A 27,144-nucleotide genomic window follows, 5' to 3' on the forward strand; every position below is an offset into this window, starting at 1 on the left:
CCCTGGCGGCTCCTCTGCCCGGGTCGCCAGCCTGCCCGTTGCCTGCCTAGAGGCCTAGGACGCCGCCTGAGTCTGTAGCTGGGCCTGCCCGGCCCGGCCCAGCCCAGCTCTCTGGTCTCACAGCTGCCCCCCATTGTGGAGCCGCCCTGCAGTAACACCCGCTCCCCACCACCCCGGAAGCTGCCCCAGAGGCCTTTCCGTCCCCTTGTCCCAGTAGACTCCTGACTCGCTTCCCCAGAGTCAGCTCTGCAGAACCCGTGGTCATCCTCTCCTTCACGCCCGCCGGAGAGTCTGTGCCCTCGTGCGGCTCTGCAGTGTCACCCCACACCAAGCTCGCCAGGCCCCCGTCCTCTGTGAGCTGCTGGAGGACAGGGCTCAGGGCGCTGCTGGTCTGTTGAGTGGACGAGGGGCTCAGTGAACGAGCAGCTGGCGTTCTGGCCCTCGGCTGTCCCTGCCCCCTCTCACCAGCACCTGCGGCTCGTCACTGTGTCATTTATGTGTGGGTCTGTCTTTCTCCAGAAGGGATGTGGGGTTTGCTTGGGTCTAAACAGCTGCTTGTAGTGAGTGGGGTCACTGCACCTAACCTTCCGACTTCAGGGGTCCCTCAGAGGTCGGATTTTGGAATCTATTGTGTTAAGTAGGGTGCTGAGTAGTGGAAGGTGACTTTCACACCACTGTTTTGGTAAGTCAGGCTTAGAAATGCTCTTGATGGACAGGGCAAGACGTCCCCCCGTGGTCCTTTATGCCTGAGAGGGAAGACCTGCTGGGACTGCTGTGCGGCTCTTCCTTGTAGAAGTGACGACATGTGACTATTCTGATAGCAGCGTCGATAACGGAGGGGCATAGTTTGTTCATGGCTCACCTGGTTGCCCAGTTGCAGACGCATAGCAACAGCCATCTTTGGGGGCAACCTAATGAGTCACTCTCTACAAGGCCTGCTCACGCATGTTGGTTCCCTCGCTGTCTTTTGTGTTGGGGAATCGAATCCCACCTTCCTCAGTTGTCCTTTGGAATTACAGCCAGACATCTGAGGAACTCTCTGGATCGTAATAGTTTTTTCTAACTCGTCTCCCTCAGTCTCCCATCTCTGCCAGATAAACTCCTATTCACCCTTCAAAACCCAAGTCAGGTAGCTCATAATCTCTGAAAGCTTCTTGAATGACCCTGTATTTGCATTGGTTAGTTCACCTTGCCCAGGACTCCCATGCCTTCAATTCTGCCGGTGTCATACCCATGGATTTCTGATGATCTATGACTCCCCCACTCAACTGCTGCTACTGCTAAGTCGCTTCAGTCGTGTCCGACTCTGTGTGACCCCATAGATGGCAGCCCACCAGGCTCCCCCGTCCCTGGGATTCTCCAGGCAAGAACACTGGAGTGGGTTGCCGTTTCCTTCTCCGATGCGTGAAAGTCAAGTCGCTTAGTCGTGTCCGACCCTCAGCGACCCCATGTGCAGCCCACCAGGCTCCTCCATCCGTGGTCTTCTCCAGGCAAGAGTACTGGAGTGGGGTGCCATTGCCCCACTCAACTGAGAGATCCTTAATTCTAGACTTTTTTTTTCCTTGGAGCAGTTGCTTGACGGTGAATGAGAAGGTGTCAGTGTGGGTGCTGTAAGTTGGTAAAGGAAGCAAGCAGATAGATGACCCATAGAGGGGCGATGGCTGAATTCCAGGCATTCACATACATCCCTTGGGACCCAGGGAAAAGGGAACAGTCTTCAAGACCAAACTTACAGAGTTGGTTGGTTTGGGGTTTTCAGTACAGTGTGTTCCGTTGGATTTGGCAACACCAGTGGTCCAGAATGCTGCTGGGTGGAGAGAGAGAGGCGAGAAGGGGGTTGTGCACGACCCATTGCCACAGGCGGGAGTCCCGTGGGCTGCACCTGGACGTGGGAGCAGCTGCTTCCAGCTGGTGTCTGTTCCGTTGCGTTCATTCCCAGGCTGTCTCGGCTATTAAATATTTTTACTATCACTTCTGTTTAATACGTCACAGATAGGTCTTGTTTGGTAGGGAGAATGCCTGAGGGTCAGATTGTGAGGTGGTTCCCTGCGTCATGTCTGGACACGAGGGACCGGGACTCGGTGGACCACTTGACCTCTGCACCCCCAGCGCCACTGCATAGACACTCCTTGGCTTCCAAGTGTCCACGTCCACGTCGTAACCATCAAGGTCCCAGTGACCATCCTAGCGGCGACAGAAGGTGAGCTGGCCGCCCAAGGCCTCCCCGCCGGTGGGCTGTAGAGCTGGGATGGGGATCCAGACCCCTGGAGTCCACATCCCAGATAACTTGGCTTCCTGAAGTGACTAGCCTCTTCTGCCAGGGGAGCAGGTTCTGGGGGTTTTTTTTCCAGTCTTCATTTTTTTTTTAAGAGCAGTTTTAGGTTCACAGCCAAATCAAGGCGAAGGTACAGAGATTTCCTGTGTACCTGTGTCTGTCCCGTGCACCCCCGCCCAGGCGGCTCATTCATCCCAATTGACAGACACGCCACCCCAATCCCCTAAAGCCCGTCGCCTGCCTGAGGCTGGGGGGGGGGTCCCTTCTAGTGGTGTACGTTCTGTGGACAAATACGTAATGGCCGTGTGTCCACCACTACAGTATCACACAGAACACTTCTCACTGCCCTAAAAAATCCATCCCTTCCTCACCTCTTCTCCCCGCAGCCCCTGGCAACAACTGATCTTGTCCCTGTCTCCAGATTTCTGCCCTTTCCAGAAGGTCAGATTGTTGGAATTACACAGTATGCAGCCTTTTCAGGTTGGCTTCCTTCCCTCAGTAACAGGCATTTAAGCTTCCTCCTTGTCTTTTCGTGGCTTGATAGCTCATTTCCTTCTAGTGCCGGATGTACCGCACGATATCCACTCACCTGCTAAAAGACACGTGGATTGCTTCCAGGTTTTGGCAGTCACAGAGAAAGCTGCTGGAAGCACCCCAGTGTAGGTGTTCACGCGGACACATGTTTTTCAGAAGCAGACTTTTAAGCCGTGGTCCTCGAGATCCCACCTCTGGGTGGTGAGCAGGAGCCTGCACGCGTCTTAGAGACCCTTCTGGCCCTGTGGCCCAGCTTCCCTGGAGAAGGGTCAGCAGGTCTGTGCGCAAGCGGCTGGCCTGTCACACAGCCTGGAACCTTCGGGTGGAAGCCTGCAGCCCCCAGGCAGGATCTGAGGCAGAACAATCAAGGAGTCCCCGCTTGTGATTTGCAAGGCGCCGGCGGTGGCTGCCAGCCATGCTTCCCTGAGAGTGATTGTGCTTATTTGCCTAAGCCTGCCTGCCTCCCGGAGGCTGGCGGCTTCTCAGAATCTCAGATGCCCGCTGTGTGAGACGAGGCAGGTAAGGGTCTCACAGAAGGGGCTCCTTAATCCCCAGAGATGCCGATCAGCCCGAGCCTCGTCTGGCTGCCCCGGCTCTCTGTTTAGGCGGAAAAATGGAAACATGGCTTTGCATTGCTTTTGTTTTCTGACCAGGAAGAGCACACAAGTCCATCTCGCAGGATAGACCCTCCGCCTTCACCCTCCTCTCTCTCTCTTCTTCCCTGTTCATGGATTAAACCTCCTTAAGAGGCTCTAGGTAGGACTGTCAATCAACGGGGCCCCTAGAAAGGGCTGCCTCCATGAACTCTGACCCTTAGTAGGAGGAGCTGGTTAGCCTGGCCTTTTTGTCACCATCTGGGGGTCTTGTCTCAGGCTGGGGTGGTTCGCCTCGGGAACCGGCGTGTCCCAGTGGATCTCCGTGTGATGCTGTCCGCATTCTGAGCTTTCTTTCGAAACTGTGTGGCCACGCCAAAGCCCAGCCTCCCTCCCGCCCTGCTTTTGTTTCACTTGAACTTGCAGCCACTTGACACCCTATGTATTTTGCTTATAAAATACCCGAACTCAGTCTTGCTCCTCAACAAATTTATATTCCTAGGAACAGCATCTGCCCACATTGGAAGGACGTGTGCAGCGTGCACATGGACAGAGCTTTTTCTCAGCCTGCGGGCTGTGCCGATGGGCAGGGGTGGGACTCACGCCATGACCGCCCCCCAGTCTGGGGTGTGCCCGGCACACGTGGGCACTCTCTGTCGAATGATACAGCGTGCCTGGCGAGGAGGTGTCACAGTCATCCTGCCAGCCCCCACCAGGGTCTTGTCCTGTTATTGGAAACCATCAGTCCAAAGGAATCCTGTCTTTCAAAGGACACGTTTTCTGTTGAGTTGTGTAAAGTACCTACAGAGAAACCCACAGCTCCTAAGCCTGCGCCTCAGTGGATTTGCACATCGGCCATGTCCCTGTCACTGTGCCCTGGCTTAGGCCAAGAGGGTGGCCACTCCCGAGACCCTCCTGGGTCCCCTTCCAGCCACCCCTCTCCCCCAGAGTGACCCCTGCCTGGGCCAGCGTCTGGACCTTCTGTAAACAGACTCTCACAGTACAGACTCTTCTGTTGGTGAAACTCATCACCCTGCTGCATAGATGTGTAGTCCCTGTTCTCACGGCTGCGTAGCTTTGCACTGGGTGAATACCCCTTCATTTCGCTACTTGCTATCGATGGGTGCCTGTGGAGTGCTGCTGTGATGCAGGGGACATGGTGACGTGTGGGGGGCAGTCTGGTTTGGGGGGACCTGGGAGTGGCGGTCCCGGAATGCAGAAGGTAGGGGAGAGTCGGCTTTCGCAAACGCTGCAAGTTACTTTCCAAAGGGCTGGGACCAGCTCCTGCTCTCACTAGCAGTGCTGGTCTCCCTCATCGCACTGTCACTGACTATTATCATTTTCCCCAAGTCTTTTTTGTTGTGGTGGTAAAATATGCATGATGTAAAATTGACCATTTTAGCCATACGGTTCTGTGGCATCCGTCCATTCACGCTGTCATGCCCCCGTCACCACCATCCTTCTCCACCATCCTTCTCCAGAGCTCTTTATCTTGCAGAACTGAAACTCCATACTGATTCAACTCCCACCACCCGCCCCCACCCCCAGCCATGGCAGTCTTTCTACTCTCTGTCTCTACGAATCCGACTACTCTAGATTTCTCAAGTAAGTGGAGTCATATGGTATTTGTCTCTTTTGTGACTGTCTTATTTCACTTGGCATAATGTCCTCAAGGTTCATACATGTTGCAGCGTGTGTTCGAATTTCCGTCCTTTTTTTGGTTTGCTTTTTGGAATTTTCTAGATCCGTTTTTTTTTTTTTTTTAAATTGATTGAAGTATGGTTGATTTACAATGCTGTGTTAATTTCTGCTGTACAGTAAAGTGACTCAGTTTTATACACACACACACACACACACACACATGTTCTTTGTCATACTCTTTTCCGTTATGTTTACCACAGGATATTGAATACAGCCGCCTGTGAATCTGCTGTACAAATATCTGTTCCCTGGTGGAGTAACTACTTTCCAGTTGTCTGGGGTGTATACCAGAAGTGGAACTGCTGAATCGTACGGTGGTTCTGTGTATCATTTTTTGAGAAAACTCCAAGTGTTTTCCACAGCAGCTGCAACATTTTCTGTTCCTACCAGCCGTGCCCAAGAGTTTCGATTTCTTCATATCCTCACCAACACTTGTTCATATTCTGGGTTTTGGTTTTAGTTTGCTTGTGGCCATACTGATGTGTGTGAGGTGCTGATAGTATCTTTTTTTTAAGAGCCATTCTGGTAGGTGTGTAGCGATCCTTTGGTGGTTTTAATCTGATTTCAGAAGCATGAAGGTGTAGTGGATTTGTCCGGGTATCTGCCTAGAATCTGGATTATTCTGCCCTGGGCTGTGGTAGCTGATGTTGGGTCACTGTCAGCGTTCTTCGGCCATGGTGAGGCTGCTGGCACACAGTAGGTGCCCAGTACTCACTCGCAGCGTTCAGTCCTTGTTGAGAGAGCCAGCCACATGCTGGGATTCCAGGGAGTTGAACTGTGGAAACTTCAGAGCCGCACTTGTCCCGACAAGTGCAGAACCCCCGCAACCCCCAGGCCATACTAACCCCCACAACCCTCAGCCTGTAGGGTCTCTTGTCTCTCTCTTTCTTTGCAAGAAAAGACCTGCTCACCTTTCGCAAGTTCTTGTTCCAGATCGGGGACATTCTGTCTCACAGAGTGTCAGAGACGGCAGGAGCTGAGAAATGTCTGGGGCCAGAGTAGCTGCCGGCCATGCCCCGGTGCCGCCCCCTCCCGGGGACCCCAAAAGCACACACACTCCTGAGCGGCATGCGAAAGGCCATCCTCGCAGCCCTGACCAGACAGGGCCACATCCGCCTTGCTGCAGCTAGCACGGGGCAGCACCTTCTGGAATGACAACCGACAGAGAGAAGAACTCTGCCCCAGCCCCGCCCCCAAGGGTGTCATCGGCCGCCTTTCAGATCTTGCAATGTGTTGGGGGCCAGCACCAGCCACACGTTTTCTCTTTGCTATGTTTGCATGTCTAATTAGAGCTTTTCCTTAGTCCACTTGTTGCTTGACGGGCATGCCTGTGGTGACTTCAGCGGATTACAATAGGCCCCCCGGGGCAGCCTGTGTAGCGTCAGAGCCGGTGTCCAGAGCAGGAGACCCAGTGGCACCTCGTGCTCTGCGTCCCCAAAAGCCTCTTCCTTCCCCTGCCCTCTCTTCCCTCCTCTTCCGTTTGCTGCAAGCCAGTGGCTGCTCCAGGGCCGCCTTTGTTACCAGCATCGCAGGGCAGAGCAGCGATTCCGGGGATTAGACGAGTCGGGGCCCCAGTCTGGGTTCCACGGCTCCCCTGCAGCTGACTTTGCCTCCTGGCACCTTGCAGGCCCATCCGTAAAATGGGAGGAACGGGGCCGCACACCTCAGTGCGTTGATCGCTGATGCTTGCAAAGACCTTTGCATCGTCAGGCTTCGTAAAAAGGAGCCCAGTTCCTTCTCTCTCTTAGGCTGAGAGTGGGGTGAACCCGGGCCTGAAGTTCTCTTTGATGACAAAGCGTAAGTGAAAGACAATTTCCACGTGTAAAGGTTATATGCTGACATCACCCTAGATAGAAAGTGAGGAGAGAGAACGGTCCACTCATTTTCTCCCGTCCATCTGTCCATCACCTGTTTATACTCCTCTTGAGTGGTTTAAGTCAGAAACAGCGCCAAGGCCACACCTGCCCCGTCCCCCGCCCGTCTTTGTTAATCAAGTTTTATTGGAACGCGGGCACGGTCATTTGTCTACCATCTGTGGCTGCAGCACACCTCAGCAGCACTGTTGAGTTGTTAGGACAGAGGCCGCGTGACTCACAAAGCCTAAAGAATTTACTGTCTGGCCCTTTGCAGGAAAGTTTCCCCACCTCTGGTTTAGATGGAAGGGCTGGAGTGCAAGTCCGGGCTGCACTAGTAACGGGCTGCACGGCCTGCTTGTGTGCTCGGTCACTTCAGTCGTGTCCGACTCTGTGACCTCATGGACTGTAGCCCACCAGGCTCCTCTGTCCAGGCAAGAATGCTGGAGGGGGTTGCCATGCCCTCCTCCAGGGGATCTTCCCAGTTCAGGGATTGAACCTGGGTCTCCTATGTCTCCTACATTGGCAGGCGGGTTCTTTACCGCTAGCGCCTCCTGGAAAGCCTGGCGGCGTGGCTTTTCTGGGCCTCAGTTTTCTTAGCGGTAACGTGGGATCACGGTGACGCCCATCTCGTGGGTCCTTCTAAGGAGTCAGTGGGAAGACGACCTGCACGGGCGCGCAGACGGCCCTCGACCAGGACAGTTGCTGCGGACGCAGGCAGAGGGGCAGGTCCCTGTCCTCAGGAGCGCACTGCACAGGATGGCGCCGGGGTGGGGCCAGCCTAGAGGGCCCTAGAGCCAGGGGGCCCTGTTTCTAGGCCGTCCGAGGTCACAGCTTTCCCTGGCCGACTCGCACCATCAACTGGCTCATCTGCAAGGACATGGCCGTGTGCCCCCCTGTCTCTGCCGACATCCTTCCATCCGAAACAGCAAGCGGATTAAGGCCTGCGTGACAGCGGCCTGTGATCTGGGAGCTAAGCGCTCACGTCAATCCCAAAGTGTTAGTTTTAGCTCTGCACTCGCTCCAGTCTGAACAGACACGCCCTTTCCTCCTGGAGCAGCGTCTGTGCGAGCTCGGCGAGGAGACCAGGCCTGAAGGGAACAGGGACGTCCGTTTCTGCCACGTGAGCCACAGAGAAAGTTTCTCGGCGGCCCGGCCACGTCCTCGGCGGCTCTGAGTCCAGCTTTGAGGGGGGTGCTGCCTCCTGCGGTCCTCAGAGGCCGGGAGAAAGACTCCTGAGAAAACCGAGCTCCATCCCCACCTGGTCCCACCCCCGAGACTCAGGAATTGTGTTCTCCTTAAGGCGTGGGTATGTGAGAATAGCGGCCCTTAGACGAGCTTGTGTTTACAGCAGACCTCCCGGGAACTCCCCACACGCCGATGTTCTTGGACTTAAAGCAGTTTACTCGGTGGCCCAGGAGCAACCCCACTCCGGGTATTTCCCCAAGTGGGAGCTCTTGTTCCCCTGCCCCCACCCCCCCCCCCCCCCCCCCCGTGCAGCATCTTCCTACACGGCAGCCCCAAACTGCAAATAGACAAGGGTCCGCAGACAGCGGGGGTGCGTAGGGAGGAAGACGGCGTGCGATGGAAGAAGCTTTGGGCACACGTCTACACAGACAGGATGCCGAGCAGAACACAGGCGCGTGGGCGTGCGCTTCCAGCTGCAGCAGCCCAGGGGCCCAGCTCTCGCGACAGATCGAGAAGAGCAGACACTGCCAGGCAGTCCTCAGGATGGGCTTGAGGGGGCCCGCCTCATGGGGTGTCGCAGATGGCCCATAGTTTGACCTGGGCAGGCTCGGCCTAGACTTATACAAAAGTAAATGCAGTCAAGTATTTGTGCTTTTTTCCATTTTGCTGTTTATATGGTCTGCCTTCGTTTAAAAAAAAAAAAAAAAAGGGAATGTCAGAAATTAGAGGGTTGGACAGTCAAGGCTGAGCCCTGCTCGGGGTCCTGTCCCAGGCCTCCCTGGGAGTCCTTGTCTTCCAGCCCTGTCCTGAGACCGGGGTCCGCACACCGCAGGCCTGGAGACCCTCCCTTCCCTCTGCTGGGAGTGCCTGGCACTGCCCTGCCCACTGGGTCGAAGGTCGCCTCTGGGAAGCCTTCCCCAGTGTTCCAGAGTGTTCCTCCCCCTGGGCCTGCCCTTTGTACCTCACGTCGGCACCGGGGCACTTACCACCCCGTGCCGTAGTTAGCTGTGTGCACCCGTGACACACACCCCTTCCCCCCACCGCCCTAATTGAGAGGCCCCCTCCTGCACCCTCTGGTCACCTTGGGGCTCCTGGGCCATCGTCTCACGGAACGGGCAGGGGATGTGGCACCGTGGACCACACCTGGCCTCTGAGTCAGCGACGTGGCCTTTGTGCTGAGCAGGCCGTGATGCCTCAGGCCCCCTCTACCGGGGACACCAGCCGCTCCCGGTTCCCAGGGGCCTCGTGAAGAGTCAGTGAGGAGGCGCCTGGGGCGTCTGTGATCCTTGGGACGTTTGCCCACCTGCTGGTTGGCCGTGTGCTGCTCTTGCGTTTGGCCCTCAAGAGCCTCCATCAGCCACTCGGATCAAAGACGCCCCAGGGTGGCACAGCACCCCTGGGGCCCTGGTTTCCATCTGGCTTCCCATGCCCACGCTAGTGGCCGGGGCTGGAAGGGTCTGAACGTGGAAGTATCAGCCCTCAGCTCTATTATTAAACTTCTTGAGCTGTTTGGCCATAAAAGGGGGCAGCTGCCATGGCTGGACTCGTGATTAATGAGCCCAAAAGGGCCTCCTGACTGTCTCTGCAGAGCAGCCCTGGCCAGCCCCGGACTCCGGGCCTGCCCTCTCGGCCTGGCCTCTGCTCTGTCGAGGTCTGTGCAGCAGGGACCAGGGGCCGGTGGCTCTTCCTTCTGTCCTGCCGATCCCACGGCCCCCTGGGCGACCCCTCCTGGCCCCCAGGGAGGCCTGGGCTATTGCAGGGGTGGTTGATGGGACAGAGCGAGGTCGGTGGGCCCGGGGCAGGCGGCCCAGAGCTCCTGGGGTACCACCAGACCCCAGACCAAATGTCCATAACTGATGAAAGCCTGCTTGGCGTCGGCATCTGGAGCTGGCCAGTGGCCGCCTGTGTGCCAGGCCCTGCACGCCAGAGTGCTTCTGTCTGATCCACCTGTTTGCAGCGATCCATGGTGATGCAGGGCCTTGGAGAGTGTTTGTGCATGAAGCCGTTTTCCTTCTTGTGTCTTGAATCAGCCCAGAGCCTCATCTTGGGGGCCTGCGGACGTCATGATTCTCACTTGCCTCTACAGAAATCCCCATGGAAACCAGCAGGCAGGCAGCCCTGGGCGGGAGGGAGGGGTTCCCTGGAGAGGCAGGGGAGGCGGAGCCTGGAGACATCCTGCCGGCCTTAGGGGCCGAGGTCAGAGGCTGTTGGGGTGGGAGGGGGCGGGGCGCCTGTGGTCACCCTGCTCCCTGCCTCACGGGAAACCCAAGAAGGTCCAGGGTTTGAATGTCAACTTTGAGGGCGTTTGGGGGTCCCTGGGGACCTTGGTGACATCTCTCCAGACCCTGCTGCCTCCAACAAGCCCAGGTGCTACGTGATGGGGTAGGGAGGCGGCCGTGGTCTCTTCCCGGTCTGTCTACAACAGGGCCCCCACCTGGCTCCTCATCAGTCTCTGAGAGCAAGAGGACAGAGGCACCCCGACCTGTCCCCCAGCTTCCCCAGGTGCAAGGACCCTGCTTTCAGAAGGACCTCCCCCCGACCCCACCCCGCCCCGCAGAAGGGCCCCCCGCAGCCTCTGAGATACCAGTACCCTTGCCCTGCAGTTACATCGCAGGCCCGCCGCAGCCCACAGGACCCAGCCAAGCTGGTGGCCCGGGGTAAAGGCCCCTGGTCTTAGCCAGGGCTCCCCAGTTCTCCCTTTGTCCCAGTAATTCCATTTCTGGGAATCCGGCCTAAGGAAGTAATCCTAAACACGGGGCAGGAGAACGTGCTTCACAGGGACGTCCATTGTGGCGCTGTGTGTGAGCACGGAGCGGGACCACCGCGCCGTCTGGGGGAGGGGCCGGAGTGGTGATGAGACTGGAGGGGTCGAATATTTAACAGCTCCGAAGATGGGGTGGGCATATGCTGCAGCATTGTGTGGGAAAAGGCAAGTTACAGAACTGTATGGACCTTCAAAAAGTGAGGTGTTAAAAAATAACACAGGCGGTCTGCCAGAGTGCTTGTGAGCGGTGTTGATGACGATTCTGTCTGAGAGATTTCGTCCTATTCATCATTTCTCCCAAATTACCTTGAACGTTCATGCGTTGCCTTTCTTAGTCGGGTTTGAGTTGTAATTTACATTTGGTGAAATCCACTTCCTGCGTGTGTGCGCCTGTGGACTTCAATGAGTGTGTGTGGTCAGGTAACCCACCACCGTGGGACAGACTGTTTCCATCGTCCCCAGAGGTGCCCCCACTCCCGTGCCCCTCGGTAACCAGTCCCCTCGCCCCCCTGCTGGCCACCACTGGTCGGAGCCGTCGCTGTAGTTCTCGCGTATTCCAGGATGTCATACAAACAGAGCCACACGGTACGATAACTCGTCATCTGCTTAATGTTCTCTTAAGAACTCCTCTTAGAGCGGGTTTTCCTCGCTCTCCTCAAGCAGAGAATTTAATTTTTCCTTTCTACCTAACTCAGCCTTTACCCCATGCAGGAATCTCCTCTGCTGTAGCCCTGATCATCGTGTTCAGATTACCAGGGAATTATCAGTCCTCTGTGAAAGCGTCCCGGCAGTGTGAAAGTACCCAGGATGAAGGAGGTCCTCGGCCTGCACAGGCTGACACCTGCATCCAGAGAGGGCCGGGGGTCTTCCAGTCCCGGGCTGCCCGCACCCCTCGGAGACCTCAGGGGCTCCAGGGCCCGTCCACGATGCTGACAAGAGCGTCAGCAGGAGCGGTAGCAGCAGCGGGGCGCTTTTCTTAGTGAGGCTTTTGCATCAGGACTGTTTGAGAGGCAAAGGAAAGCTGCAGGGACACACAGAGAGCTCCTGCAGACCCCACACCCACCTTCCGCGGTGGTTTTTCATTTGCGGGGTGGGGTGGGGAGGGTTGGCCTTGCTGTGCAACGTGCAGAGTTTCAGTTCCCTGACCGGGGAGCGAACCTACGCCCCCTGCCTTGGAAGTGCAGACTCTCAACCACTGGACCGCCAGGAAAATTCTCTGCCCGCCGCCCCCCGCCCCCAATGTTAACATCTTATGAAAGCACAAGATGTTTGTCACAGCTAATGAACTCATACTGATGTGCTGTTACTGAAGTTCACACTTTGGTTTCCTTAGTTTTCCCCTAATGTCGTTTTTCTGTCCCAGCATCTCATATGGGCCTCCAGTCCATTTAGTCATCTTGTCTGCGTAGACTTGACAGGGACAGATGCTCAGACTCACCTTGTATTTGGTGAGGACTGTCGTTCGGTTGGAGTTTGTCCGATGTTTTTCTCACGGTTAGACTAGAATTATGGCTTTAGGGGAGGAGGATCCTGGAGATAAAAAAGTTTAGTGTTTCTCACAATAGTTTATTTTTATTGAGTTTTTCAGTGTGTTCCAGATGCTGTGCTGAGCCATTAACAGATTGGATCCCCTTTAAATTCTATTTTACCTAATAAATTCTCATTTTACCATTGGCAGAAGTGGTATCAAGAGAGGTGCAGTAACTTATACAAAGACCCGCAAGTAAGTGGCTCAAACACAGAGCTCATTAATTCTCCAAGTTTTGCTTTTTGCCAGTACTACTTCAAACAGCAATACATCTGCTTTAAAAAAAAACAAAAAACAGTATGTGTTTATTTATATCCAGTGTTTCCCGAAAATGCTTGTGCTGAAACTTCTAATCAAGGCCACCTTGAGACAGCTGCAGCCAGGTCACGAGAAAAGCAGGCATGGTGGTCAGCTGTCCCCCCGTCACACTAAGTCCCACCTGTCGTGGTCATCTGGAGCCTGTTCCCACAGGCTTGGTGTGGGCGTGGGCTCCGGGCAGTGCAGGGCCTCTCCATGCCTCAGTCTCCAGGACACTGTGGTGGGAAATAGAAGCATCCAGGCTTTCTGCTCACGTGCCCAAGGTGTGACTCCAAACTGGCCGTTTCCTCGATAATCAGATCCGCCTCATGTGCTCACACACTGTACCGCTGTGGGATTTTCGAATGGGTTTCCATGTGCTCACACACTGTACCGCTGTGGGATTTTCGAATGGGTTTCCGTACCTGTCGCTGGGTGTGGCCAGGTGATTTTGTAGATGCCAAAGCAACTGCGTCCTGGCCCGTGTTCTCTGACTTCTCTGTGCACCAAGGGGACTGTGGGCTGGGGTTTAGGAACCAGCCAGACCATGAAAAGGCAAAGGGGTAGCTGTGGGCCGCCAAGGAGAGAAAGACCTTCAGCGCATCCAGGCATACAGGCGCCATTGCTTTCTAAAGGAGAGTTCTTTAATTTATTAATTTATTTTTAATTTAATACGTAAAACTAGTCACCAAAGCCTCTTCCCAAGTATGTTATGCATGGATGGGCATTTTTGACTTAGGAAAATCTTCCTTCGTCTGTCAGGGAGGTATACCCATCACCTCCTAAACATCAGGCATGTGAAACAGGGCAGGTGAAAGTTCCCATCGCGTTGTGCTGAAAACCCCAGCACGGAGACAGTCAGCAGGCAGCACAAGCCTGTTCACACGAATCCCCGAGGCCCCTGGTGCTGCTGGTCTGCTCAGGACAGGACGTGCGGTCGGGGCTGAGTCATTTATGCAGAATATTGAGAACGTGACGGCTGTGGCGCAGGGCAGAGGGGCCATGGGGAGCCCACGCGTTTGCCTTTGGGATGCATTGGCAAACCGTCTTGGCTGGACACCGAGGTTGCCTGGGTTGGTGCCAAGGGGTGGGCCATGGGCCGGAGAGAAGGGCTGGGTGAACTTGGCTCCCCACCCCCGCTGCAGTCTGGGCGGCCTCTTGGCTCATCTGGACCCGAGGAGGAGGCTCCAGGCTGTTCCTGCTTCCGCCCTCTCGGTCCACGCAGCAGTCCAGTGATGCTGGAGAGCGCCCCGCAGCCCTGCCCCTCCCGCCCGTGGGCACCCGTTCCCGGAGCCCCGCCGGGCCTGCCCGTGCCTCCGGGTGTGGCCTGGCCCGCCTCGCCACGGCCTTTCTCACCCGTCCTGCCTCACTCCTCCCCGAGCGAGTGCCCCCATCTTGTGGCCGCCCCTGGCCCTTTGCGCCGAGCCGCACTTTGCCGCCCTCGTTCCTCGGTGCCCCACGGCCGGTCCTGGTTTTCCGTGCCGCACTCACCACTCTGCAGTCGCTGGGTGTTTCTGTCTGTCTGTCTGTTGTCTCTCTGCCCCACTGGGCTTCCGTCTTGTTCACTGCTAGATCCCACAGCAGCCAGCACGCGGCCTGGAAGGTAACAGGTGCTCAGTTAAGTGTCTGTTAGGTGACTGACTGGGTGAGTGAATGAATGAATTGATCGATCAGTCCCTCTGACTGCCTGAGCGTGGGAGCTGATCGTATCAGGGAAATTTGAGGCAGCTTAGGCCTTCAGCCCTTTTCTGCTCCTCAGCCACCAACACCACCGTATCTCAGCTTTGGCAGATAGGAATTGAAAATAAACAACTTGGTGGGCAGAAACCAACACAGTACTCTAAAACAATTGTACTGCAATTAAAAAATAAATTTGATTTAGAAAAAAAAGAAAGCCTCATGGAGGTCCTCAGTCCTTAGGGGAAAATTCGCTTGCTGGGCCCCAGATTTTACATTGCTTGTGTCAGAGCTTACTGATCAGGTCGGAGATCCCTGAGCCAGCAGCCAGGCGGCCCTGGGCCAGTCAGGTGACCTCCTGAGTCTCGTTTTCCTCATCCGTGCAGGGGGACAGCCCGGCACCTGCTCTGAGCATGGTTATAAGAGTCAAAGGCGGTAGCTCCTGCCGCACGCTCGGGGCGTCTTGGCCTGTGTCAGATTGTGGGGGGTGTTAGCTGTCACCCTTCTCAGGGAGCCTTGGCCTGTGTCACATTGCGGGGGGTGTTAGCTGTCCCCTTTCCCAGCTGGGCCACACTCGCCTGCGACACTGCTGAAGTCTGGCTTCCCGGGCCCTGAGTGCCAAGGACATGGCCTCTGGGTGCCTGGCACCTCCTCTCCGTCACAGAGGAGCTCACTCAGCCATGAGTGACTGAATTTCCTTCGCCCCACCCTCACCCCGGCACTGACTGGTGATAACCCTCACCAGTCGCCCCCTTTCAACACAAGTCACTGGGTCCTTGCCGTGCACCGGACCTTGGAGACAGAGTAGGGACCGAGACAGCCATGGCCTGACCTCGTGGAGCCGCAGCCTGGGGGAGGCAGACGGCAGACAGACAGCCCACACAGGTCACAGGGATGGAGACGGATGTAGTGAGCATGCGGGACCCGGGGAGGGGGTGGCCCTGTGGGTTTCAGGGTCTGGAGAGTGGAAGAGGAGATGGCAGGGTGGGGTGGGGGTGACCCCACCTTTTGGGGACACAGGGCAGGCCGAGTGCTGTCCGCAGGCCCGTGTCGGGGTGCATGGAGAGGGAGAGGGAGGTGGGGTGGGACTGGAGCGGGTGCGAGGCCAGATGCGGGGAGCCTGTGGGTGGAGTTAGTGGTTGGGTCACCAGGAACCCCTGGCAGACGCAAGCAGAGGCGTGGAGTGGTCGAGTTTGCTGACTCGGGACGCGGCCCTGAGTGCCAAGTGGGGACCATGTGTCTGCAGGGGGAGACAGGAGGGGAGTCTGGAGGGCAGGGGGCTATGACCACTTCCTGGGCAGGGGAGGGTGGTGGCTGGGACACGGTGATGGGTGGAGCGGTTCCGGCTCTGGCCACACTGGGTCCTGCAGATGCCTGGAGGAGCAGTGGCCAGGCGTCACCCCCAAGGTGCCCCCGGTCTAGTCCTGACTCCGCACCTCCCGAAACACGTGGGCGGGTGTCTGCCCCGGCCCCTCCCCTCCAGCTGAGCGCCGCCAGCCAGGAAAGACAACTCCTTTGGCCTCCAGAGTTGCCAGGTGTCTGTACCAGCTCCGCGTGCTCGTTGCTAAACCGAGAATGTTTTCCGAGGCAGTGATTGTGCCTGATCTCATAACCAATGTATGTCTTTTCTTTTTTTCTTTTGCTGCAGCCAACTGGGTACATGGAAAACTCAGTCTCCTACAGCGCAATTGAAGATGTTCAGCTGCTGTCCTGGGAGAACGCCCCGAAGTACTGTTTACAGCTCACAATTCCTGGGGGAACTGTCCTGCTGCAGGTAGGACATGTAAACAGGAACGAGCACTTTCTGCTCCGTCCCCGCTCAACGCCCTCCTCCTCCCCTAGGAGACGGCCAGCTATCAAGAGGAAAGACTGTTTGACTTGGAGTGTTTTTTTTTCCCTCCAAGTACAAGAAAGGTGTCAATGGGGGCTCACTGGGGGAGCGGTGGAGGGAGTGTGCACAGGCTGGGCTCCTGCTGAGCGCCTGTCCCCACCAAGGAGCTTCCCGGGCTGTGTTTTGTTTCTCCTAACAAAACCAAACTGTCAGTTTTCCTGTCTCCCATTTTACAGATAAGGAAACCGAGGCACACAGACACAGGCTTTAAAAGGCTATAAAAAGCAAGTATGCGACAGATGTACTACCTTCTGTTGTACTGTGAATGAGATTTCTCACTCTTCATTAATCTTGGTCTGTTGAGGCCCTGATGGAAGTAGGAGCCCTCTCCTTGGGAAAGAGTGCAGGTTTTGTGTGTACTGATCAGGGACTGTTGGTTGGAAATGATGCAGATGTTGTTCAAATGATTTGAAGCAGGAAGAGAATTTGATGCTGTGGCTGCGTTACGTAACTGGGCAGTCTGGGAGTGGACTTCAGGCACAGCTGGACCCAGGAGTCAAACGCGATCGTGAATGTCTAATCTCTCCATCTCCTGGCTTTGCTTCTGTGTGCTGGCTTCGCTGTCAGACAGAGGCTCCCCATGTGATGGGAAAGACGGATGTCTGGCAGCCTCAGGCTGCATTCTTGGAGTCTGTAATCCTTAAAAAATGTGAGAGCCCACTTTCCTTTCAGTATCTTCCTATCAAGTCTCCTGGAAGGTCCTGATTGGCTGGGCCGTGATCTGATTCACCCCGGGGGGCCACGCCCACCTTTAGCACAGGCAGCCCTATACTCTGACAGCCCTGCCAGGACCTCGTGGGTGGGGAGAGGCGGGTCCGCCTAGGAAGGGACTGAGGCAGAGCTCATGGCACAGCCGCCGCAGCCCATATGCGTGGCACACACTGTCTTTTTTGGGATCCCCGCCCCCTATGACTCAGGGGGGTGTTCTCAGCCCCCTCCTGTCGGCTTTCAATGGCCTACCATCATCGCTCTCCCTTGGGCTTCCAGCGGGGACTCAAGTCAGGACTGCTGGTCCAGAGGGAATGGACTCTCACCTCCGAGAGGACGGTCTTCCTTCGCCTCTCTTTCAGGAACATTTTCTTTCTGTCTCTGTCTCTCCTGGGAGACACTGCTCTGAGCCCAGAGAGATGATCCCTAAAATTTGTTTCCCCAAAAGTGGCCACCGGATTATTCAACGATGCTGGAGCTGAGAGGCACATAGTTTGGCCTCTGAGGAATGTTGAGCACCAGAAGCTGAGTGTAACTGCTCATGGTCCTTCAGGAAGACTCCAGCTTTACCGTCATCCTGCAGAGGACACTGCATGTCTGTTTTCTTCCTAAATCTCTCACACCCGCAGGTTTTCTCCTAGCTGCCCTGCCCTTTTCCCTCCTCACCTCCAGCCAGCAGCGCTTTCCTTTCTGTTCTTCCTGCCCCTCTGTGATGGTTGCACCTTCTGTGAAGGGAGTGGTCAGCTCTGGCCCACTTGGGCTGGTGGGGAGCAGTGGCGGGTACTCGGGGCGAGGGGGCAGTACTAGGAGTCCATAGAAAGCGGAGAGGAAGGTGCTGAGAAGATGCCCTTGGAATCTCAGAGCCCCGAGCCTGCTGTCCCCTGTGTAGGCGGGGGGTGAGGAGGCGAGTCAGGTCCCTGGGGAGACAGCCACAGACAAACCCCCCAGAGGCAGCAGCTGAGATAGAGGTCTGTCCCCAAGGGCTGGGGACTCGCTTTCACCCTGGAGTTCCCAGGAAGGCTCCCCATGGGTGGTGATGCTAGAGCTGGGTGTTGAGGGGTGCGTAGGAGTGTGCCGGGATGGGATGCCCACTGTGGGCAGAGGGAAGAGGGGGTGCGAAGCCTGGGAGTGTCGCGGCAGGGGTTCCTTGCCGTGGACAGGAGCGGGCGGCAGTGCAGGCCCTAAACACGCACCCAGAGTTGTGGGGTTGCAGGCAACCAGGCCCCACAGGTCACGTCAGCAGAGGGAGGGAGCCGCAGCCGCCAAGAGCTCCTGAGTGGGGCGGGGACAGTCGAGGGACCGGTCTGCTGGTCGAGCGGACTGCGCATCCGTGAGCCCCCCAGGCAGGCGGGCCCAAGGGAAGCCCTGTAATTGCCCTACCCCCGGCAGGGGCATTTTCCAGTGCTTTGGGGCTAGAGCGGGCAGCGTCCCCCAAGGAGGGACCCGCAGACAGAGGGGCAGGGAGCTTGGAGGATGCGGGGTGCCGGGCTTCGCCCAAGTGTCCCTCTGATCCTGCGGGGGCCTCCTGTCAGCGCTCCCTGGGCAAGGCTGACCAGGGCAGGTGGGCCAAGGCGGTGGCCAGGTGGGTGCAGCCCCGCCGTCCCTGGGGTCCTTCCCAGCTTGCTTCCCCTGTGTCGTCCCCTCCTCCTCGCCCTCCTGCGGTTCACGGGCAGCAAGAGGCCGCCCGGTTGTCTTAAGTAGACTCGAGGCGCCGTGGGGCTGGGCTGCAGGTTGCAGGCCTACGTGGTGACGGGGCGGCCCCCGAGGTGGCGGGCAGGGCGCCCCGCACAGGCTCTCCTGCTGGTCAGCGGGATCCCCTGCCTGGGGGCTTGTGCAGAGTCACAGGGCGGGCCCAGAGCAGGGGTGTGACGGCAGTCCCTGTGCCCTGGCGGGGGTGAGGGGTGGGGGCCGAGCGCGGCGGCGAGGGGCGCTGGGGATCAAGACCACGCCACACCCAGGTGCCGTCCCGAGCCGTGCTGCCCCCACAGCGGCCTCCAGACGCACAGGGTCATCTGCACTTCAGTCCAAGTCAATGCATCAAGAGGGCGGCTCTCCTGCCCAGCAGCTGCTCTGGGTGCTCAGGATGTCCGGGTGCTCGTGGCTCAGTTCTGCAGATGGCTCCCATCCGCACACCAGGGCTGAGACCCGGGACGTGTCATCCCGACCCCTGCTGCCCCCGCGGGAACAGCCTCAGCGAGAGGCGGCCTGCGGGCCCCCAGCACCCCTGCCTGTCTGCAGAGGAGTCCGTCCTGCGGCGTGTCTCTGGCGGGGCAGTGTCTGGGGGTCCCTGCCCGCCTTCTCTGCAGGCTCTCTGTCTCTCTGATACTTCTCTTCCCTCCCCTCCCCTGTCTCTGTCTGTCCCCTGATGCACCTCACTCTCTGCTTTCCCCCCGGGGTCTTTCTCCAGGCCTCTCTCTCCCACCCCCCGGCCCCTTCTCTCTGTGCGTCCTGACCTAAGTCTCTCTTCCGCTTTCCGTTTTTTTCTCTCTCCGCTCCCAACCCCTCATCCTTACGTAGCTGTTTGGTGAGAATTTGAGCCGGTGCCTCACTCAGACCCCCTGGGAACTGACCTGAGTTCAGGGAAAGTTCAGGAACGCTCTCAGGGGACTTCTGGTGGTCCATTGGCTAAGACTCCAGGCCCCCTAGGCAGGGGTACCGGCTTCCATCCCTGGTCAGAGAGCTAGATGCTACATGCCATGGACTGAAGACCCCGCACACTGAAACTAAAAAACAACAACAACAAAAAAGATCCCGCCTGCTGCAACTAAGGCCTGGCGCTGCCAAATAAATAAATAAATGAATATTAAAAAACAAAGCACAAGTGCTCTCAGGCAAATGGTCCTCCTCCCCTGCTCAGAGACACCGAGCAACACGCCAGCAGGTCGAGTCAGCAGACAAAGGCGCCAGCCCTCCAGCCTGGGTCCGACTGGCGTGTTTATGGATGCTTTGTGTGTTTCAGCGTGAGCTCCCTAATGGCATGTTATTAGAGTCCCCGGGTGCAGAAAGGACCTATTTATCTTCTTTCTTCCCCTAATGCCCTGTCTGCTGGTATTTCATCGTGAGGAGTAACTCCACGAGCCCATGAACGGTGCCGGGCAGCGGGTGGGGGTGGTGCTCCTTGCCGGCCCGTGGAGTCGTGGAGCAGAGATGAAGACCCGGATCATCTCCCAGGGATCTCTGCCTCCCCAATGGCTGTCCAGTCACTGATGAGACGTGGACAAAGCCCACTGCTCGGACAACAAGGGTTCAGGCGAGACCAGGAGCAAAGGGACCCTCCCCACCCTACCCTGCTTTCTCGAGAGTGCTGCTGCTTTCTGGAACAGTTTCCGAGACCGACTCATCTCAGTGACATTCCTGAAAGCCCCCGGGGAGGCCAGGCCACTGTTTACCCCAAATGCTGGCAGCCGGGGCAGGACAGGGCGGGTGCCCTCCTTACTGGAAGCTGGAGAGAGAGACCTTTTCCGGCTGCACAGCACGTGCTGTTTTTTCCCCAAGAAGTGGGGCGGGGAGGGCGAACCTGGGAACGGTCACCCACCATGCACCCTTGGCTGTTTTTCTCACCTCTCCAGACAATACAACAATGAGAGGGAACTTGGCAACTTTCGAAGAGGAAATTAGGCAGAATTTGCCTGGAACGAGGCCCTTGCAGGATTCGAAAGATTTATCGCCAGGAGAGGCTGGCGCCTGCCAGAGCCTACTTCCAGGGCCTCTTTCCCAGGCTGGGCCCCGGCTCCGCCGACCGACCCTCAGGACTTGGAGATGTGCCCTGGGTCCCCCGCGGTGGGGCTGGGGGCCGTCGTCCAAGCTTGGCCCTCCCTGCGGCAGCGTGGGATTCTGTGTACTCCACGCTGCCTACCCCCGGACGGCACCCTGAGTTACCCGCCCTGGGATTCCGGACGTCCCCTCATGGCCTCTGTCCTTCTCCGAAACTTGACCAGCCGGAGGAAAGAGCAGGAGGGCTTGCTCTTGCCATGGCCTCCCTGTCTCTAGCATCAAGACGGGAGTCGCGACTGCGAGGGTGTCACACAAGTCGCTTCCCCTCTCCCAAGCAAACTTCTGGCCCACCCTTTTGTTTGTGGGGTGGGGGCCTCGCCCTGACCGGAGCCTGTCCCTTCATCAGCGTGGCGCCTTCGGGTTCCCCAGCCTGGTTCCCAGGGGCCCGGCGGTAGAGAGCAGGTGGTAGGGTCACACCTGCTGCCGAAAGGCAGATTTCCTTGACTGTGGTGGTTAGCAGCACAGCTTTGAGAATTCCCTGCTGATGCGGGAGTGAAGACTTGGCGCTTTCCCTGCTCTGGGCCCATGTTTGATCCCTGCTCAGGGAACTAAGATTCTACAAAAAAAAAAAAAAAACAGCACAGATTTGTATCCTGACCATTCTGGAGATGTGAATCCAACATGTGTCCCTCTGAGCTAAACTCCCAAGTGTGGGCAGGGCTGGTTCATCTGAAGCCCTAGGGAGGAATCCATCTGCAGCTTCTCGAGGCTGCCTGCATCCCTGGGCTCATGGCCTCATCATTCCGACCTCTGTTTCCGTCACTGACTCTCACCTGATCCTGTCTTCCTCTTATATAGACACTCGTAACTACACAGACTCACCCAGAGGGGCCAGAGGGACCAGAGTAATCTCCCCACATCAAGGTCCTTAACTTGATCTGCAAAGTCCCTTTGCACCAAGGTAACACATTCCAACCAGTCCATCCTAAAGGAAATCCGTCCTGAATGTTCATTGGAAGGACTGATATTGAAGCTGAAACTCCAATACTTTGGCCACCTGATGTGAAGAACTGACTCATTTGAAAAGACCCTGATGCTGGGAAAGATTGAAGGCAGGAGAATGGGACGACAGAGGATGAGGTGGTTGGATGGCATGACGGACTTGATGGGCGTGAGTTTGAGTAAACTCCAGGAGTTGGTGACGGACAGGGAAGCCTAGCATACTGCAGTCCATGGGATCACAAAGAGTCGGACACAACTGAGCAACTGAACTGCACTGAACACATTCCTGGGGGTTAGGACATGGACAGTCTTTGGAGGCCCCTCATTCGACCTGCCACACCTCCCCTGTCCCTGATCACCTCGGTGTGTTGAAAAGCAGAGAAATGGCTGTGGGCCTGAAGCATGCTGGAACAGCTCATTCCCGCCTGTACGAGCTCCTGAGAGCCACCAGGATCCTGTCTTAGCTCTGGTCCAGGGATGTCCCCTGGGAGCCTGGACTCGGCCAAGGGGCATCAGTGTGGATGTCCGCGCACACCACAATCAGGGCTGTTCGTCCAGGGGAGCCTGCTGTTACTCGTTTGTCAGCACCGTGCTGGCCGAGGCCACTCCACCCTGATCCCTGCTGCTGGCACGTGCGGGGCATCGTGCTCCGTGGGCATCTTCCGTGGCTTCATTGTTTGGGGTCTTGCCCCACTCTTCCCGAGTGTGGGCTGTGTTCAGTCACCCTAACATCCATGAGCTGTCCTGAGACCACAGCTTGGTCAGCACCGGCAGATGACCCCTATGGGCCCTCCGAGGGGGCTGCTGGGCCCTGTGGCAGACTCTCCCATGGCCTGCCCAGCCCTGGTCAGGTGTCACAGGCTTTGGGTCCTCAGGGGGCTTGAACCCAGGGCTTCTGGAGACTCAGCTACTGCAGAGGTTCCTGCGTCCCATGGAGGGAGTCCCCCAGCCTGCTCCCCTACTCAGAGCAGAAGCACAGACTCACATGGCCTCCAGGTGCTTGTGTGGAGCCGCTTGGGGTTTCAAACGCGTCTCCGAGCTTGCCCGTGGAAGCCCGATTCCCAGCTCCACGGGCCACTGAACTGGTTCATTTGCTGCAGCTCAGAGACTTCCCCAAACTGACCTGGACAAGCAGCTGGAGTTTCATCTGTGGTTTGCAGGGGATCAGAGGAGCTCATTTGTAAGAGCTGAATCTCCTTGAATGAAAGTGACCCCAGGATGCACATGCTGGGTGCATTTGTGCATGTGTGTGTGTGTGTGTGTGCGTGTGTGCAAGTGTGTGTGGCTCAGGGAAAGAAGGCAGGCATTCCTGCCTGGAGAGAGGCGCTGGCCTTTGTCAGAGTCCCTTGCCCATCAGGGTCGGCCACTCGGAACGGCGGGCTGGGGCTCAGGCAGGGGAGGGGCGCTACGTTTCTGCTTTGGGCGTGGCCAGCAGCAGATTTGAGACGCTGTCATACAGTGGTTTCACTGTGAGTCCGACCGCTGGGTCCAGGCCCTGGCCCCCCACCCATGCTGCCTGTGAGCCCCTGGGGGATGAGTTCAAGCTCTCGAGCCTCAGTTTCCTCATCTGCACCATGGCCGGCAGTGCCTGCTCCCCAGGGTTGACTGAAGGACAGGATGAGCTCTTCCAGGAGTAGGGCCTAGCGTCCAGCACCTGGCAGACCTGCCGTGAATACTGCCCTTGTCATCAGCAGACGTGTTGGAATCGGGGGTGAGAGCCGTCCGACCCCAAGTGGCCCGAAGGCTCGCAGCTGGCGTGGTGTTGGTCACGGAAGGCCGAGCTCCCCGAACGGGGATGTGTAACATCTACTAGCTCTGCCTGAGGCCAAGGCTGCCTGGTCTCCACCGTGGCTGTCTGCAGTTGGCAAGGGGTGCAGTGGTTAAACCCACAGGCTTGGAAAACAGGCTGCGGGTTTAAATGCGGCCAGTTGACGTGAGCGTTCAGGGTCTCAGTTTTTCCCTTTGTGAAACAGAGCGTTGCCCACCCCGGGGGACACATTACACGGATGGCAAATGCCTGGCGCCTGGAGCATCCAGGCGGCTCATCCCCATCACTCCCTCACCCCGTGCCTCTTCCCCACTCATCCCGGCCCCTTCTCTGATCCTGCAGAAGCTGACATAACATGTGCTGCTGAAGCTCCTGCAGCCACCAGCGTCTGCCCAACAGAATAAGCGCTAGGCAAGAGCAGTGTCTTATTTCAGACGAGTCCACCAGGTGACCGCTTCCGGTTTGGTTTTACACACAAGGGGTTCAGCCTGGTGCAGGACCTCATGCTGGCCTGTAAAATGCTCTGAGATGCTGCCGGCCAGTGACTGACCCCCACTGTCCTCTTCTCGTTGCAGGCCGCCAACAGCTACCTGCGAGACCAGTGGTTCCATTCTCTGCAGTGGAAGGTGAGTCCTGGCTCGGTGCTCATTCGAGGGGCCACTCTGTCACCCGGAGGCTGGAGAGCAGGGGTCTTTTCACCTCCCGGGCTCTTTGCCCTGTTGTCCGAAAGCCCTTACCTCCCTCTTTGATGGTTGATACTTTGCCCCCTTGCGATGCCAAAGCTGTGTCTCCGCCCAGTTGGCCTCTGACTTTGCCTGGGAACCTCGCGGCGTGCCAGCTTCCAGAAGGTTCGTAGACCCGCTTGCTCTCAGAACAGGAGCTCACCTGAGTGGCTCTGGGGGGCAGGACTTGAGGGATTCCAAGTGATGAGTTGAAAGTAACTTTTGAAGTTGGCAGCAGAGGAAAATTTATCAGAGATGCAGAAGTCCAGCTGTATTTCCACAGGCTTCCCTTCCTTTCTGCTCTCTGGTTCTTTGGCTTGATTTTTGGGTTCTAGCTCCACATGAGATGGTCCCCAGCTCTCTAGCACAAACGGTGAATTAGTCCCCGGCTGGTCGTGTTCAAGACCCGGGGCCAGATCTGTGCAAAGTGTCCCCCACCCTGGAGAGTCCACATTCTGCTCTGTGGCTCAGGACCCTCACTCCCTGCTCCTTGTCCCCCACCTCCTGACCTTTTAGCTTAGAACAAGCACGGCAGGCCTTGCAGAACCAGCAGGGTGTGGCTAGGATGAGCGGTGTGTGTCCCGAGCCGGCACCTTTACAGTAAGCTGGAGCGCGGTGGGGCTGAGCGGCTGGACCTGGGCGGGGTTTGAGGCCGTGTGTCGTGTGGGGAGGACCAGGGGACACTTCGCATTCTTGTCACGCCTTTGGAGGGGTTCTCGTCACAGCTAGGCAGAGGACAGAAACCCAGCCCTGGAAACTGATGTTCCAGGTGCCCTGGACGGCCCCCCCTCACCCCACCCCCCAGCCCCCCGACAGTGGCAGGCCTCTCCTGTGCCCGGGTGGCTGTCTCCGAGGCTGAGCCTGGGTCTCCAAGCTGGGGCTGCACTGGGAAGGGACTGGCGGGCACCGAGCGCCTGCCACCTCGTGCCTCTTTGACCCTTGTCAGGATGCTTGTTATCATTGCTCCTGCCGCCTCGTGCCTCTTTGACCCTTGTCAGGATGCTCGTTATCATTGCTCCCGTTTTCTCCGTGGGGAAGGCGAGGCCAGACCCGAGCCCAGCTCCCGCAGCTGGTACAAGCCTGGGGCTGGGTTCAGACCCAGGCCTCGCCCGTTCCTGGGGCTTCCTGAACGCAGGCAGAAGGCCCTGGGAGGCACCCGTGTGTGGAGCTGGCAGGTGCTGCTCAGACCATGATTTCTGCAGGGACATCTTTTCTGAGGCCTGATCTCTGCAGCCGGGTGTCCCGGGATAGGCGGGGCCTACATCAGGACCTGCCGGCGGGCCCTGGGAGGTGAACACCAGACCAGTCATGGGAGAGAGGAATACAGGCGGCGTGATGCGGCCCCTGCGAGGAGAGGCCGCCCCGCTGCTGTGGATATCGGTGGCTGCCTGTCCAGAGCTCCCCTCTTCTGTTCCCTCCTCTCGTGCGTATTTTCCTCGTGAGTCCTCAGTGAGTGAGCACCTTGCTTTCTCTTAGCGCAGGATGGAGACCTACTGCCCGCCCAACAGGTTGGGGAAATGTCTCTTTGAACAGGTGGCCAAGGTCAGTGTCAAGGAAGAGGTGGTCTTGAGTGGATTCCACTCTGCTTGCCGCCTTGCCCTGGTCCGCATTGTCTCCAGCTGCTTTCCGGAATCTCTGGGAACTCCTGAAAGGCAGTGCTTGTGACATGTGTGAATTCTACGCAGCTACAAGCGATGACTAAGATGGTAGACATGGAAAGTGGAGCTTTGGGAGACTGTGACAGCCCGAGGATGATTTAAAGGTGACAGGCTCGAAATGTACGGATTCAGGCGCATGTGGGGTTCAGACAGTTGATTGAGCAAGTACTGAAATGGGGAGCCCTGGGCTTCTAGCAGTTCTCATCAAGACCTGGATGTCTGCTCCATTTCGGTGGTGGTTGGTTTGTTGATGGTTGTTAAATCAGTTAAATTTTATTTATTATTTTTCCATAGTATCGTTTTATTTGTTTGCTGGGTCCTTCTTCGTTATCCCTCTTAAATATAGCAGTGTGTACACATCCGTCCCAAAAAAACAAAAGCAAGCACACTCTGGTCAGGGTGTCAAGGAATCATCAAATGCCCAGTAGTCAGTGGCCCTTTTGCCCGGTGATGGATGGTGACCTGTGTTCTCACTGTTTAAGCACTTTTTGTTGTAGGCTTAGGATTGTGACTTCACTTTCCCTGGTGGCTCAGATGGTAAAGAATCCGCCTGCAATTCAGGAGACCTGGGTTTGATCCCCGGGTTGGGAAGATCCCCTGGAGGAGGGCCTGGCAACCCACTCCAGCATTCTTGCCTGGAGAACCCCATGGACAGGAGCCTAGTGGGCTGCAGTCCACGGGGTTGCAGAGTCGGACACGACTGAGCGCAGCACAGATGTGGTGCTGGTAGTCGTTCCCTTTCCACACCCCCGCCCCCCGTAGTTTAGGTATGCTGCCGCCAGGTGGCAGTGGTATCTCAGTGGCAGCAGCCTGATGTCATTCCCGTGACTGCCACTCATTGTTGATGAGATTGACGGAGGCACTCTCTCCTTCCTTGTAAAATGGCAAAGAAACATAAGGTGTTTTTGAGGGACTCCTGGCTGGTGAAATGAGCCAGGAGACCCGGGGTTTGAATCCAGGCTCTGTAGCCGATCCATCTTATGGTTTGCATAGATTGCAGCAAGAGTTCATTCCGTCAGATGCAGTTGCTGAGTATCTGCCACGCACAGGGTATGTCTCGGCGCTTTCCTGTAGCTTGTCATTCAGCACATGTGGGGGCTCAGAGAGGTCCAGCGACGTGTGCGTGGTCTCACAGCAATTTCAATATGGATCCAGGGGCCGCCGTGCCCCCTGCCCGATCCACCTGCGCCCGATCCCGCGCCAGCCTCTCAGCCCGGCTTGGATTGTGTCCTGGTTCTCCTGCCTGATACCGCCACTCTCTCCTCCGTATG

At 57.2% G+C, this 27,144-nt stretch overlaps 1 protein-coding gene and 1 long non-coding RNA gene across 4 annotated transcripts in view; one reads left to right on the forward strand and one right to left on the reverse strand.

Annotated features, from left to right (window-relative positions):
• Positions 1–27,144, forward strand: part of CMIP (c-Maf inducing protein) — a 212,911-nt gene that overhangs the window by 116,153 nt on the left and 69,614 nt on the right. Inside the window, exons 2-3 of the mRNA XM_061386844.1 lie at positions 16,059–16,184; positions 24,069–24,119. Coding sequence (XP_061242828.1) covers positions 16,059–16,184; positions 24,069–24,119 — 177 coding nt within the window. The remainder of the gene's footprint in view (positions 1–16,058; positions 16,185–24,068; positions 24,120–27,144) is intronic.
• Positions 12,652–26,651, reverse strand: LOC133230008 (uncharacterized). 3 transcript variants are annotated; one of them, XR_009730705.1, is made up of 11 exons: positions 25,677–26,651; positions 24,725–24,940; positions 24,379–24,576; positions 22,085–24,169; positions 21,201–21,339; positions 19,580–19,732; positions 18,203–19,147; positions 17,676–17,890; positions 17,336–17,586; positions 14,708–16,940; positions 12,652–14,329 (listed from the first exon to the last, which is right to left on the reverse strand). It is a non-coding gene; the product is annotated as an uncharacterized LOC133230008 (long non-coding RNA). The 3 variants fall into 3 exon arrangements; XR_009730706.1 differs by having other exon boundaries at positions 17,676–17,734; positions 24,379–24,940; XR_009730704.1 differs by having other exon boundaries at positions 24,379–24,940.

Source organism: Bos javanicus, chromosome 18, assembly GCF_032452875.1.
Source record: "Bos javanicus breed banteng chromosome 18, ARS-OSU_banteng_1.0, whole genome shotgun sequence".
In the NCBI taxonomy this organism is placed as follows: domain Eukaryota; kingdom Metazoa; phylum Chordata; class Mammalia; order Artiodactyla; family Bovidae; genus Bos; species Bos javanicus.